General features: G+C 42.7%; 1 protein-coding gene and 1 long non-coding RNA gene across 37 annotated transcripts in view; one reads left to right on the forward strand and one right to left on the reverse strand.

Moving 5' to 3' along the window:
• The window catches only part of SPMIP7 (sperm microtubule inner protein 7), a 64024-nt gene that overhangs the window by 11686 nt on the left and 36162 nt on the right, over positions 1-16176 (reverse strand). For 24 of the 36 annotated variants that reach the window (XM_077864224.1, XM_077864208.1, XM_077864206.1 and 21 more), the window contains 4 exons: positions 15805-15943; positions 14189-14256; positions 10048-10089; positions 5681-5788 (listed from right to left, as the gene is read on the reverse strand). In XM_077864224.1, coding sequence (XP_077720350.1) covers positions 5681-5788; positions 10048-10089; positions 14189-14256; positions 15805-15943 — 357 coding nt within the window. Of the gene's footprint in view, positions 1-696; positions 981-1075; positions 1209-1392; positions 4344-5680; positions 5789-10047; positions 10090-11506; positions 11656-14188; positions 14257-15804; positions 15944-16176 lie in introns of those variants that run through there. The other 12 variants (XM_077864210.1, XM_077864209.1, XM_077864201.1 and 9 more) reach the window with 10 other exon arrangements.
• Positions 7897-11068, forward strand: LOC144293105 (uncharacterized). Its single transcript, XR_013360608.1, has 2 exons — positions 7897-8279; positions 9860-11068. It is a non-coding gene; the product is annotated as an uncharacterized LOC144293105 (long non-coding RNA).

The raw sequence follows: 16176 nt of genomic DNA on the forward strand, positions 1-16176 counted from the left end.
CAGATGCGGGCTGCAGGGGGAAGGGGAGCGGAGGGAAGGGGGCTGCAGGGCCCTGGGGGCACAGGCGGAGGGGACAGGGAAGGCAGCCGTGAGCCGGGGTTCCCTCGGTTGGACTGTCGGGTGACAAATGTCGGTAGGACCACAGCATTTGGGTCACTGGGCCGGGCTTCTCAAGAGTGGAAGATGTGCGGGCCCCAAGGTCTGTTCAGGAGCTGCAGCTTTACTGTGGCCCCCGAGGGCCTGTACTTGCTTTCCCCCCTTCCTAGAAGAGGACACAGAATGAGGCAGAGGCTCCCAAGGGCGGCAGGGCTGGAGCCCAGGGGCCGAGGCGCGTCCTCCTGGGCAGGCCCGAGGGGCCTGGGCCCGGGGCATCTGGTGGCGGCACCCGGAGTGGGGGCCCTGCAGCCCTTCACCCCGGGCCTCGGCCTCGGCCGCCGCCTCCGTGAAGTGGGGACAGACCCTGATCCCGCGCCTCTGGCCTCATCACACTGTTTTGAAAAACAAATGAAGGAGTAGATGTGAAAGTCCTGCGAAAAGGCAGAAGTGTGGCCGGGGTAAGGAACTACTATTCATAGCTCGCTCTTCAACCTGGGTTGTGGTAAGGCTGGTTGCTTGTTTTTTTTCTAAGGTGTACGTCCCAGGGTGACTGGCAGGAGGGCCCTGCTCCTCCCACCTCAGCCCTCAGCCGGCACCTGCCTGAGGATCCATGTGGGACACCTGCTGTTTGCAGACATGAAGGCCCGTAACTATGGAACCCTGCAGAGTCCTGAAAGGCAGGATGACAACCTCGTGGAAGACAGCCTGGTGGGGGCAGCGGGGAGCCTGGCCCGTTGGGAAAACAGGCCAGCAGTGTCTGGAAAGCACCAGGTGTGGGGGCGGGAGGCATGGGTTCATGGCCAGCTTCCACTTCCCGGGGCTATGGCCCCAGTGGGCTTCTCTCCTCCAGTGGGCTCCTCTCCTCCTCTGGGCCTGTTTCCCTGCTGGTGAAACGAGGGGGGCTGAGCCAGGTGAGAGGCACCCCTGACACCCCACGTGGGCAGCTCCAACAGCTCGTCCTCGGCAAAAGAAAACTCACTTCCAGCACGTCCTTAGGAAAGGGCAGGATGTCGTGCATTTGGATCCTGACTTGGCACAGATGGGCTGTTCCCTATCATCCCCTTGGTTCCACGCTTGGCACCGAAGCCCCATGAGCACAAAGCATTTCGAAGCTACGTGGAATGAGAGATAGTTACCAAAAGAAGACAAACTCCTCTTCAATCTTGGTCTTCAAGTTCTTGCAAAGGATTAAAAAAAAACAGATTTGGAGGGAAAGGGGTTTCTTTATGTTAGTGTTTGCCTTACTTTTTTTTTTTTTGCTTGATACAGATTCTAAGAGAGGAGTGACTTTGTACCTTCTTTTTTTTTTTTTAATTTCTGAACAGTACTCTGATCCAGTAAATAGTACCTGTTTGGAGAAGGGATGAAAAAGCCATTTTTCCTGAGCTTTAGGATTTCCTGTTGAACTCAATAGATGTTGTGGGTTCACTTAGTTCCTAAATTAGTCTCAAGTTAGAAGTGAAGGACTACAATGTAAACTGCATTAAGATTTTGAGTTCCTTAGCTGTGAATGTTTTGTGATAACTGGGCACTCCTACAAATTAGAAAATATTTCAATTTTAGTGGGAAAACTGTTTTTAGGGATTTCTACTACATCAATGCCTGCATAACTGTACAAATATGTATGTGGAGGTATTTATGGTTCCATTGCTTATAATAGGAAAGATACTAAGTCCTTGGCCTATGTAAACTGTCATATAGCCTTGTTTGAATATCATGCAGCCATTAACAAGATTTTAATAGTCCTGCGTATCGTCAGGGAGAACGTGCATTGTGTATTTCAACTTTGCACACATAGACGACAATACACATGCACCTGTGCATTCTAGTTACTCACATGTGTGTGGGGGAGAGTAAAAAATATACCGAGCTTTAGTATTGGAATTGAAAATGGAAGAGATATTTCACTTTCTGCACTTGAAAAATATTTGAATTATTTTTACAGTGAGAACATTTGGAAGGGAAAAAAGATGTCTGGTGAGCTTTAACGCCAGTACCAAAGGAGAAGACAAATGTTAAGGACAAGACTCGTTCTGGTATAATATATATAAAATTCCCCCCAAAATGAGTTTGAAACTTGCTTAAGAATATTTGTATATTTTGCCTCCATAATTCACTTCAAGGAGTCTCCCTTTAGTAAATGATCCCAAATCACAAAAAAGAGTCACATTAAAAAGTGCTTGACGGCATTATTTATCATAACAAAAAAAAAGCAAACAATTTGCATATGTCACCTAGTCTAGTGAACTAGTTGGTGACAAACACATCTACACAAATAAAAATTATAACGAGTGCATAATAAATGTACTGGTGATGATGTTGTGATGTTAAAATGGTAAAAATTTTAAATGTCGTAGGATCCTAGCTAATAAATACACAAAAACAAGACTAAAAAGTGCATCTGACAGATGAGATTATGTCAAAATCTTGATAATGGTTATGTGTTTGTGCGAGAGTGTGCTTATCATTTTTATTGTGACCGATTTCGCTGTACTTTTTCCCATAATATCAGATTCAGTTCTACAATTATTTTTTGAGCCCTTTTTTAAACAAATAGTACAATGACCTCACCAGCAATTTGAAAAACCCTGGCTGCGTCAGGTGACATGGTAACCAGAGAACAGAACCTGACGTTAGTGAGGAAAATGTGAAAGACATTCACTCTTTTGGGAGATTGGTGATCCCAAAGATGGAACCACCAGAACGTGGAGCCAGTGGCCTTGACGTCTGAAGCAGGAAATAGCTTGGCTTGCCCACCATGAGTAAGTCTCCTGAATTATGCGGAAAATTCTGAAGATAATATCATGAAGACATTTTTTTCTTTAGGAAAGTTTAAAATTGGGGCACCTGGGTGGCTCAGTTGCGTAAGCATCTGCCTTCAGCTCAGGTCATGGTCTCGGGGTCCTGGGATCGATCTCCGCATCGGGCTCCCTGTTCAGGGGAGTGTCTGCTTCTCCCTCTGCCCCTCCCCCCAGCTTGTGAGCTCTTGTTCTCCTCTCAAATAAATAAAATGTTAAAAAAAAAAAAGGAAAGAAAGTTTAAGATGAGGAAACAAGGGAAGAGTCACATTTGCTTTGGGAGAGGATGGCACCCTATATTCTGCACTTGGCACAAAGGTAGTAAGTTCATGTGGCTCTGGGTTTGGGATTTTATGCAAATGGAATCAGAGCGTCATCTTTTAGTTCAGTGCGGTGCTGTAAAAACAACAAAATCTCGTGTTTAGAGATCTATGTGTATGTAGTGAAACTATGCAGCAGCGCAAGTGAAGCATAAGCCTGCAGCCTGGGAAGGGGACCCAGTTGATGAGCACAGGATGCACACACAAGCGGTTTAAAAGGTATTAGTAAAATATTATCTCTTTATCTAGGCAGGAAATCACATGCATTATGTGTTATCTTACTCCATATGTTACATTTGACGCTCCGTATTTTTGCCGATCTATTAATATTTCATGATAAAAGTGAAAAGCATTTCTTTGTGTTCAAAGGTTAAAATTACGTTTAAAACTGAAAGGTGACCGAAAGAAGAAACTTTGCGAGCTTGGTGGCCCTCTAGCGCTCAAATCGGACAAGTACAATTAATGCCTTGGAGTCTTTGCTGTGATCCACTCCTGCTCTCACTTCCTTTGACCAGAAGTCAACAGCAGGAGGAGTAGAAAGGCCTGGTCCCGGAGCTAGTCAGGAAAAACGGCGTGTTTGACATCCACTTCCTAAGATGCTGCTTCACTCTCTTGGAAGAACCACCCAAAAGAATATGTCTTGATCTTTGGCAAGAATGTTTCATAAAATCTTTCAAAATTTAAAGGAACATTTCAAAAGGAAAAGAGTACTAAATTTTATACGCATAGGATGTTTTAAAATTGATTTTATCCCCAGGTCCTTCTTTTAAGATCTTTAGAATTACTATGTTTAATAGCATTGATTTTCTTGGAAAATTTGAGGAAGAATCACACCAACGGATCCTTCCCTCAAGACTCAGCTCAGCTGTCCCACAGCCTTGGGGTCCCACGGGTGAACTGATCTCTCTGTGCACCTGAGCTTTGAAAACAGGAAGCTGACTTTTCCAGGGACTCATTGCATCCTGCTCTTTACCATAAATATTTGTGTACAGCGCTTATTCATCTTCAGATTCTTGAGCTACTCCAGGGCCAAGTCTCTGTCTTTTTTTCTCTTTATGTTACCACAGTTCTTAACATAGTACCTGGAGCATTTTATAGGCTCTTTGGTCTTTTTCTTTGGGTGCATTATCTAGAGATTTAAGTGAGATGCGTTACATAACTGTATTTTAACACCAAAGTTAGTATAGAAACGTATTTTATAGTTTGGCCAGGGAGTCAAGAGCATTACATAGACTAGATAACGGAAGGAAATGTAAGATTGCTGTAGGAGATGGCATTGCATCTGCCCTGCCACACAGCACGTCTGAAGGGCAGCTCGTGCGAAAGGCAGTTGGTTCGTCTTATGGGCACGACTGATGGGTTTTTTGTTTTGGTTTGTTTTTAAAAGGAATCAATTAGCATCGAAAATACTGTCATAAAAAACAAAGGAAAATGTTGTCATGATTCAGTTTGGTCTCGCATGAAATGTGCAAGTTTGGGGATCCCTGGGTGGCACAGCAATTTGGCGCCTGCCTTTGGCCCAGGGCGCGATCCTGGAGACCCAGGATCGAATCCCACATCGGGCTCCTGGTGCATAGAGCCTGCTTCTCCCTCTGCCTGTGTCTCTGCCTCTCTCACTCTCTCTCTCTCTCTCTCTCTCTGTGACTATCATAAATAAATAAAAATTAAAAAAAAAGAAATGTGCAAGTTTGTCAGTCATCACAGAAACTGGTGGAATAATATCCATGACACTGAGCAACTCAGGGACATGATGAAAAGAGCACGGGATTTCAACCCCCAGCAGCATCTGGGGACTCCCGGGGGGCTAACGCCTGAGCTCTAGTGTTCCCATGGGTGAGAGCAAGTAGCTACACGTATTATACTGTATATACTTATAGAGCCCCACAAATCACATAGTAAATAAATTTTTGTATTTATATATGATATATTATGTGCAATATAGAATACCATATATTTTAGATATTATATATTTTATATATAGTATATCATATTATGAATTATAAGTTATATATTATAATTTTTATTGTTACACACTTTATCATCTATCTTACATGTTATGTGTTATATAAGTATATTGTATATAATAGCATATATTATATACATTGTTATTTATGTATTATAAAATATATATTTATGTTGTAAAAGATTATATGTGTATAAATATATATTATACATAATTTTATAATATATAAATATATTTTGTATAGTTTATGTGAAATATTTTAAATATATATTTAAAACATAGAATATAAAATATATTACACGAATACATATCCAGGCACCCAGGCTAGTCAGTGCAAAGCTCTGTGATCTCAGTTTGTGACAAGTGCTTTCAGGCAGCTGGTGTCTTTCTTCTTAAGGTATGTCCATGACAGTCCATCTTTTATTTCTCATTTAAGATAAAGCCCATCACCATGTTCCATCCTTAATGGTAACATAAGGGGAATAATTATGAGTGGGACTCACCGACTTGTGTTTGTATAGAGAATTTTAGAGCTCCGAGGCTTGGCAATGGACGTGATGTCTCCAAAGGGGTTGTCGACGTCATCGGCACTTGTGGACTGCACGTAACCACTGTTGGTGGGACAAGGAAAGAAAACGTGGGTTTCTTTATAAGAAAAACAGAAGAAAAATAGTGAAAGGGAATAAAGGGGAAAGGAGAAAAAATGAGTGGGAAATATCAGAAAGGGAGACAGAACATGAGAGACTCCTAACTCTGGGAAACGAACAAGGGGTGGTGGAAGGGGAAGAGGGCGGAGGGTGGGGGGACTGGGTGGCGGGCACTGAGGGGGGCACTTGACGGGATGAGCACTGGGTGTTATTCTGTATGTTGGCAAATTGAACACCAATAAAAAATAAATTAAAAAAGAAGAACAGAAGAAAAGATCAACAGTGTCCTGACAGCCAAAAGAAATCTTATTTGCTAACATAGATCAAAAAAACTGAAAAAACAAAATAAAATTATTCACCATGACCAAGTAGAATTTATTCCCGGGACACAAGGCTGGTTCAACACTCGTAAAACAATCAATGTGATTCATCATATCAGCAAGAGAAAAACCAAGAACCATATGATCCTCTCATTAGATGCAGAGAAAGCATTTGACAAAATACAGCATCCATTCCTGATCAAAACTCTTCAGAGTGTAGGGATAGAGGGAACATTCCTCGACATCTTAAAAGCCATCTATGAAAAGCCCACAGCAAATATCATTCTCAATGGGGAAGCACTGGGAGCCTTTCCCCTAAGATCAGGAACAAGACAGGGATGTCCACTCTCACCACTGCTATTCAACATAGTACTGGAAGTCCTAGCCTCAGCAATAAGACAACAAAAAGACATTAAAGGCATTCAAATTGGCAAAGAAGAAGTCAAACTCTCCCTCTTCGCCGATGACATGATACTCTACATAGAAAACCCAAAAGCCTCCACCCCAAGATTGCTAGAACTCATGCAGCAATTTGGCAGCGTGGCAGGATACAAAAGCAATGCCCAGAAGTCAGTGGCATTTCTATACACTAAGAATGAGACTGAAGAAAGAGAAATTAAGGAGTCAATCCCATTTACAATTGCACCCAAAAGCATAAGATACCTAGGAATAAACCTAACCAAAGAGGTAAAGGATCTATACCCTAAACACTATAGAACACTTCTGAAAGAAATTGAGGAAGACACAAAGAGATGGGAAAATATTCCATGCTCACGGATTGGCAGAATTAATATTGTGAAAATGTCAATGTTACCCAGGGCAATGTACACGTTTAATGCAATCCCTATCAAAATACCATGGACTTTCTTCAGAGAGTTAGAACAAATCATCTTAAGATTTGTGTGGAATCAGAAAGGACTCCGAATAGCCAGGGGAATTTTAAAAAAGAAAACCATATCTGGGGACATCACAATGCCAGATTTCAGGTTGTACTACAAAGCTGTGGTCATCAAGACAGTGTGGTACTGGCACAAAAAAGGACACATAGATCAATGGAACAGAATAGAGAACCCAGAAGTGGACCCTGAACTTTATGGTCAAATAATATTCGGTAAAGGAGGAAAGACTCTCCACTGGAAGAAGACAGTCTCTTCAATAAATGGTGCTGGGAACATTGGACATCACATGCAGAAGAATGAAACTAGACCACTCTCTTGCACCAGACACAAAGATAAACTCAAAATGGATGAAAGATCGAAATGTGAGACAAGATTCCATCAAAATCCTAGAGGAGAACACAGGCAACACCCTTTTTGAACTCGGCCACAGTAACTTCTTGCAAGATACATCCACGAAGGCAAAAGAAGCAAAGGCAAAAATGAACTATTGGGACTTCATCAAGATAAGAAGCTTTTGCACAGCAAAGGATACAGTCAACAAAACTCAAAGACAACCTACAGAATGGGAGAAGATATTTGCAAATGACATATCAGATAAAGGGCTAGTTTCCAAGATCTATAAAGAACTTAGTAAATTAGTAAACTCAACACCAAAGAAATAAACAATCCAATCATGAAATGGGCAAAAAACATGAAGAGAAATCTCACAGAGGAAGACATAGACATGGCCAACATGCACATGAGAAAATGCTCGGCATCACTTGCCATCAGGGAAATACAAATCAAAACCACAAGGAGATACTACCTCCCACCAGTGAGAATGGGGAAAATTAACAGGGCAGGAAACCACAAATATTGGAGAGGATGCAGAGAAAAGGGAACCCTCTTACACTGTTGGTGGGAATGTGAACTGGTGCAGCCACTCTGGAAAACTGTGTGGAGGTTCCTCAAAGAGTTAAAAATAGACCTGCCCTACGACCCAGCAATTGCACTGTTGGGGATTTACCCCAAAGATACAGATGCAATGAAACGCAGGGACACCTGCACCCCGATGTTTCTAGCAGCAATGTCCACAATAGCCAGACTGTGGAAGGAGCCTCGGTGTCCATCGAAAGATGTTGGATAAAGAAGATGTGGTTTATGTATACAATGGAATATTCCTCAGCCATTAGAAACGACAAATACCCACCATTTGCTTCAACGTGGATGGAACTGGAGGGTATTAGGCTGAGTGAAGTAAGTCAATCAGAGAAGGACAAACATTATATGTTCTCATTCACTTGGGGAATATAAATAATAGTGAAAGGGAATAGAAGGGAAGGGAGAAGAAATGTGTGGGAAATATCAGAAAGGGAGACAGAACGTAAAGACTGCTAACTCTGGGAAACGAACTGGGGGTGGTGGAAGGGGAGGAGGGCGGGGGGTGGGGGTGACTGGGTGACGGGCACTGAGGGGGGCACTTGATCAGATGAGCACTGGGTGTTATTTCTGTATGTTGGCAAATTGAGCACCAATAAAAAATAAATTTATTATTAAAAAAAATAAAAAAATAAATTAATATTAACCATGATGAGAAAACACCTTGCTTAAAAAAAAAATAAATGCAGGGGCACCTGGGTGGCTCAGCAGGTTGGGCCTCTGACAGCAGCCCAGGTCATGATCCTGGAGTCCCAGGATAGAGCCCCGTGTCCGGCTCCCTGCTTAGCGGGGAGTCTGCTTCTTCTTCTGACCCTCCTCCCACTCCCGCTCTTTCTCTTTCTCAAATAAGTAAATAAAATAATTTGAAAGAAAAAAAGAAAGAGAGGAAAGAGATGTTCCCATTTTCGGTGCAATGGTTGCCAGACCCCGATGATCCCAAGCATGGGCTGGGGTGGGAGTAGCAGGGGGTGGTGTGTTTGCACGGAGCCAGGCTGTCTCTGCAGCCCTGGGTTGGCGCCTTCACTGAGGACGGCTAGACCCGGGGTCGGGCAGAGGCCAGTACCCGCCGGAGCCTGTAGGGTGCCTGTTGGGGTCGGAATCCGGGAGCCCAGGAATCCAGGGCAGCCAGCAGTGCCTTCAGGGCCCTGACACAAGGCTATGTGCTGTCACCGTGTCCTGGCAGTGTTTCTGGGGCCACGGGTTAGAAAGACTGGTCAACCCTGCTATTGAGCAGTAATGGGGGAGGGGAGGGCGAAGATGAAAGACACACTTTCTCAGATTTCCTCTGTCCTAGGTACTATGATCTGAGTCTTTATGCTCCTCCCATGTGCCTATGTTGACATTCTAATGCCTGAGGGTAGGGCGGTAGCAGGTGGAGGTAGTGGAGGGGAGCTCAGGTCAGGGCGGGGCGCCCTCGGGAGCAGGATTAGAGTGCTTTCTAAGAGGGGGTCCCCGGAGCTCTCTTGCCCTGCCACCCCATGAGGACACACTGCAAAGTCTGGGCCTCAAGAGAGTCCTGTCCCCACATGCTGGCACCCAGATCTTGGGCTCCCAGGATCCAGAACTGTTAGAAATAAATGTCTGCTGTTTAGAAGCCACGCGGCCCGTGGCATTTTGGCAGAGCAGCCCCAGCGGACTTCAGTCCTCGGGAGGCCCCCCCACGGGGGGCGGCGCGCATCTCTGCTGACTCAGGAAAGCCAAGTTTAAATTTAGGAAAGGAAGATGAGACATTGCCTGTCCTCCTGCGTTAGCGAGCATGTCACACCTTCCGCACCGAGTATCAGAGTCTTTCTGGTTGACAACACCCAATATTAGTAGCACCCAGGGTATTTCACTTCATAAAATAACCAATTTGGGGAAACAGAAAAATACCACTCCCCCTTTCTTTCTTTTATCAGAATCGTTAACCGATCTGTGATGGAAGTCCTGACATTGAGCAGGCTCTGTGCCGGCAAAACGTCAGAAACCTGTTCGAAAGGATAAGTTGTCTTAAACAGTGAATTACAAACATGAGTGAGCTGAAAGCCACTACAATTTAGATGTAAATCTAGTAATTTTTAAGACATTAAGAAACACTCTCACTTACGTATACAGAGGAATGTATTTGCTTCTGGAACTTGGACTCACGCTTAGAAAAGGAGAAAATATGGACAATGGAGTTACTGACATTAATTTAATAAGCACCAAATCATCATAGTATTTCTATTAAAAGAAGAGCAAAGTCTTCAGAGAGACCTCATGGGAATTCACCTCTAAGAGTTTGTAATTTTAAACAGAGGTGATTTAAAGGTGTAGTTTTAGGTGAAAATCAAAAACAGGACAAATGGAGTCCAGCTCCTGCAGACACCCGTGTCCCGCTTTGCTCTCCGAAGCCCTGTTCTAGAGCCCGTCCTTCTGGCCTCCCTTTTGCTGGAGGCTTCCCTGGGCCCCGGGTGGCCCGTACGGGGCGAAGGCGAGCCTCCGATTTTCTTAGATACACGCAGTTTGCCCGGTGAGTGGATCTTACTGACCGTCCAGTGCAACCCTCCAGGGTAGAGATGAAGCTCACGGCATGAAGGTCAGTGATTTACAGGAGATCACGGTTATTTATAGCATCCCAAGGAGCTCTGGGTTTATTTTATATTTTCCCTGCTCCAGCCCCAGAATTGGCCATTTCTCTAGGAGTCTCAAAATTTCTTTTATTGGAGAATGGTGACTAAAAGCCAGTATCTGGGTGCTAGAGGTGCTTGTGGCCACTGAGGTGTCCCTGCTCCAGGGTCCTCTGAGCGGACGGAGCTAGGTGTGCACAGATGTGTAGGAACCTGTACATGCCCACATGTTGGGGTATATTCCTGTTTCTGCTGTCTGTATATATACTAAAGTCAACCTGAGTTCCCAGGATACCTCCCTCCTGATTAAATCCCCACCACAGCGTTCATTCTTAGCCTTTCTCCCTTACTTATTTGTATTTCCTCCTGATAATATGAAACCTGCTTCCCAGGATTGACCAAACATTTCATTTTGTTCAAATCTATACACGTAAGAAGTGTTAGAACCACCAACCCATTTGCCTGTGGAGACACGTGCACTAGACCATCGCCCTTATATGCCATTCTTTTGGCCTTATGTTACTCAGTCAAAATACTGTTTCCAAACTTATTAAGGTCCAGCGTTATTTGGGACCATCCACTTAAGTGTAGTTATGTCATTTATTTGTAACTTAGATTCTTTTGTCACCATCTGCATTCCACCCTGGATTCCCCCGACCTCTGGCAGGTATGGATGGACATACGTATTTGTGTATGCATGTATGTGTTTATTTTACTTTGCATTCAGTAGAGTGTGTTCTTTGTGGTGTACGGTTCTATGGGTTTTACAAATACAGAGTCATGAGGCCACCACCACAGAAGCATACAGAACAGTTTATTGCCCCAAATGTTCCCTTTATAGGCCCTCTGCATTCATTCCTCTCTCCCTTCCCAGCTGCTGGCTGCCACTGTTCTGTTCCCACCCTGTGGTTTTGCCTTTTCTAAATGTCATATAAATGGAGTCATACAGTAAGTTACCTTTTAGGTCTGGCTGCTTTCCCTGAGCAAAATGCACTTAAGATTCACACACACTGCTGCGTGTTACATTTGGTTTTTTCATTGCTGTGTAGTATGCCATTACGCTGGGACACTCTGGTATGTTTGTCCAGTGCGTCCTTCCCCCTGGCCTGTGGAAAGGCATCTTGGTTGTTTCTAGGTTTTGGCATTATGTGTACAGCTGCACAAATATTCTAATACGGGTTTTAGTGTGGGGTCCTGGGAGCAACATGTGTGTAGGGGAAGGCTGCAGAGCGAGCAGCACTCACTAAAGTTCAGAGATGTGGCGATACTGACTAAGATGTGTAGGTTTGTCATTCATCCAATGATTTCCTGCATAAAAAATGCACCAGGAATGCCTGGGTGGCTCAGGCATTTGGCAGAACATATTTTAGATAATCTTGGTCATAAAGTTTACATACTACTTTTAGAACATTTGGCCTTTGGCAGAACATATTTTAGATAATCTTGGTCATAAAGTTTACATACTACTTTTAGAATATGGCTTGATAAAATCTGAGTTTGCTAACAAGACAACATTCTTCTCCGTAGTTTCACCATTTACAATATTAGACACAGGAGTTAAATGTGATTATGATTTTGCATATTTTCACTTCATTATTCTTTTTTCTTTACTGATATAAAAATTAATTTCTAAAGGGCAATATGCTAGTTTTATTGAAGTGCTACACAGATTTGAAAAATGTTGTTTTTGATATTATTTTTCCATATTTGAAATATATTAAGTACTCTCATTAATTTTTAGCTCACTACAGTTAAAAATCTCCTGGATTTAGCAATTAGTTGTGGATTAGGTAAATATAAAATTTAATTTACAATATTAACCTTCCTATTGAGGTGATGATTGAATCTCTAGGAAAGAAAAGAGAATAATCACACTGTGGACATGAACTTCTCTTATGCATTATCTGTCTGTTTCACACAATTCCTTATAAATATCTGCAGTATTTTTTGCAAAATACACATATCTGTTTAGAGTTCCATGTGATTCATTCTTATATTTTCTATTCTATTTAATTTCACAAAATGGTGGTTGTGACTCACCACCAATGGTTGCAATCAATAGGCCACACTTCACTCATTAAACTACTCAGTAGAATCTACTCATTAAACTGTACTAGGGTAATTATATTCCATCATGTGGACAAATGGATCCCCCCATTCACATTCTAAGCCAGAGTTGATTCCAAGTGGTTTAAAGAGATAAATGTGGAAAGCAAACTGATTAAAAAAAAAAAAAAAAAGTAAAGAATAATAATATATTGCTTCTAGGTAGGGAAAGATCTGCCAAAAAACTCTATAATGGGACACCTGGGTGGCTCAGCAGTTGAGTGTCTGCCTTCAGCTCAGGGCATGATCTGGGGGTCCCGGAATTGAGTCCCACATCAGGCTCCCTGCATGGAGCCTGCTTCTAATTCTGCCTGTGTCTCTGCCTCTCTCTCTCTCTGTCTCTCATGAATAAATAAAAATATTTTTTAAAAGCTCCATAAAAATCATCAAACATGGAAGAAAATATTGATGAATTCAAAACTTTAGTTCAGCAAAGAGCAGTATAAAACAGAAAAGTCCCAGAGTAAAAGGAGATACTATGTTGCATATTACCAATAATTTTTTTTCAGAATGGTAAACACAAAAATTTATACAATTAATAAGTTAAAGTTAAGGAACCCAACTGTAAAGGGGGAAATATATGTGAACAGGTAAGTTACAGATGTGAACACCCAAGTGATGACCTACAAAAAAATGATTATTGTCTATCAGGTAAGTGTAAGTGAAAATGATAATAAAACACAATTTCATACTCATAAGATTAGAATTTTTTTTAGATTTGAAATTCCAAACCCCGGCCACAATGCACACTTATGGGAACTCAAGCATTGCTAATGGTTTAGTTTATGCATACGACTCATCTGGAGAAGAATGTGCCAATACCTGGAATATAAAGAAATGCACACCTCTTGATGTAGCAGTTGTAGACATAAATATGTATATGTAAAATCTAGAAATAGTTTTGTGCTTGGGTACATGAAGAAATGGAAACATTGTTTCCAACTGCAATAAAATCAATAAAATAATTAAATTACGAGAATGGAGAAATAAATTGTGGTATATCCATACAACACAAAACTATCCAGCAAGGAAAAAGTGAGCACCTAAAAATCTAAATGCCAACATGCATAAATCTCACAAACGCAGTAAAAAAAATGTTTTTGTTTGTTTTTAAGAGAGAGAGCATGTGTATGAGGGCAGAGGGGCAGAGAGAGAAAGAAAATCTAAAGCAGGCTCCACACTCAGCACGGAGCCTAATGTGGGGCTCGATCTCAGGACTCTGAGATAATGACCTGAGCCAAAATCAAGAGTTGGACACTCAACCAACTGAGCCACCCAGGCGTCCCATTCATAGTTTAAATTGTAAGGAAGGTTAAGAGAAAACAAGAGAAAGCAGGCAACACTGAACAACTGAAGGGGACTTGGGTTCTCTTTCCCATCATGGGGATGGAAACCTGAGGTCTCTGGAATGTTCTCCAGAGGATATGCCCCTCAGCCCCTCTCTAAGCCATGGACTAGAGCACCAGACATATTAATGACGAATCTGTGAGAGTAAAAAATTTAGTGATAAGAACACAAGGAGATAAAACTTACAAAGTAACTGGCTTGACCGGTGCCAAGAATGACCTTGTTTGAAATCTGTCCCAGAGTCCACCAACCATCTAAAATCAGCATCAAAATGAATGACATATTTAATGAACAAGTTATTGTCATTTTTTGTCTATAAGCTCCGGTGGTCTTAACCATCCCCACCGCGTGAAAGGCAAGCCTCAGTCTCACAACGGAAGGCACTCCCCAGGCATCCTTAGCAACTCAGGGGTTTGCTCCAGGACCCCTCCTGCTCTCTGCTCTGCTCTCAGATCTGTGGTTCCCATTTGTTTTCCCATAGCTGGAAGCTGCCTCCTTATCCACCTCCTTTGGTTTGAGGCCCTGCAAAAGGTCTGATTTGGGTTTTCGTCCCAGAAACTATGCTCATTAGATCTGCTTTGGTCCACAGTATTCATATACATAATTACTCTCCTCTTTAACGCCATGTGTTAAACATGGTAAAGAGCTTCATCGTGAGAGATGGTCCTGGGGCTTGTCAGGCCTCTGAGGGATGAGGAACAGAGCAAAAGGATGAGAGATTCAATGCAGGTCGGAGGTGCACTGCAAGCACAGAGCAGGGCCATCTAATCCAGGGTCGGGAGGGCAGGAGGGAGGTCCGAGAGAAGACCTGAGTCACAGGACTTGACCTGGAGAAAATGAAATGCTTAAGGTAGTGGGACACTGTCTGCAAAAGACGTGGCGTGAGGAAGAGCGCGGATTTCACAGAGGCTCAGCGTAGAGCACTGATTTCACTTTACAGAAAATGACGGGTTTCAATCAGTGGAGTGATAGGAAGTGATTCACGATTTAGGAAAAGTACCCTGGCTGTAGTGTGGATAGTGTGGTAATTCGTGTGCTGAGTTCTTGACGTTCAGAAATGGAAACTGAGGGGTGCCTGGGGGGCTCAGTCAGTTAAATGTCCAACTCTTGATTTCTGGTCAGGTCATGATCTCAGGGTCATGAGATGAAGCTCCGCATTGGGCTCCGTGCTGAATGTGGACCATGGCTAAGATTCTCTCTCTCCCACTGTCCCTCCCCGCCCTCTTTTTCTAAAGAAAAAAAATATACAATATAATAATATAATATAAATGAAACCAGACATCTCTGGAGACGATCACCTCAGCTTTGTTTTGCTAGATAGTAAGAGCGCCGTGACTCACGGGTTTCCCCATTCTGTCTCAGAGCACAGGGGTTAGTTCAAGATTCAATTTCAAGAACTGTTCTGGACACAGGTTCTCTGGTGGAATCATAACTGTTTTTCCATGCCTTAGTCACCATTTACTCCTCCTTGTGCATTTTTGATTTTTGAGATGGAGGCAGTCTTTAAATGAATTTTTTTAAGAAGTCCAGTGTAGGTAATACTGAACTATTTGAGGTCACTGATGACTTTATGGTTATGGCACTTCCAGTCCATAAATGTATACGTCTCCTTGTTCTTTCCACAATTCTTACGATAAAATGAGTATTTGGGTTTTGGCCTTCAGCTTAGAAATAAATGCATGGTTGCAAAAATGCAACTATATATATATATATATATATATATATATATATATATATATATATATATATATTTTGGCAAAGGCATTATTATGCACACACGACTGAAGTCCCTACTCACCGACCTGGGTTATTGCCAGGGCCCCTTCATATCTTTTCAGTGTAAAACACTGTGAAACCAGGTCAGGAGCTTTTTCCACCGTTGTTTCTTCTGGATCAGGTTTTGGTGGTAGCATCTTGTCCCAAGGAACAATTTCATATGCTCTGTGAAATGATTAAGGACATTTTATGAAAAAGGCATATTCGGATGGCATGAGCCCCAGCATTGTCATGCAACATGGCGGGTAGATTTTGAGGTGTCCCCCACGATTCCTGCCCCCTTGTTACATATCAGACACAAGCCCCTCCCCTCTGCTGTGGGAGAGCAGATGAGAATGACAAGATGTCACTCCCACGATGCTTAGTTGGCAACTTTATACGGCCAAGCGGTTGTGCCT

Source organism: Canis aureus, chromosome 21, assembly GCF_053574225.1.
Source record: "Canis aureus isolate CA01 chromosome 21, VMU_Caureus_v.1.0, whole genome shotgun sequence".
Classification (NCBI taxonomy): Eukaryota; Metazoa; Chordata; class Mammalia; order Carnivora; family Canidae; genus Canis; species Canis aureus.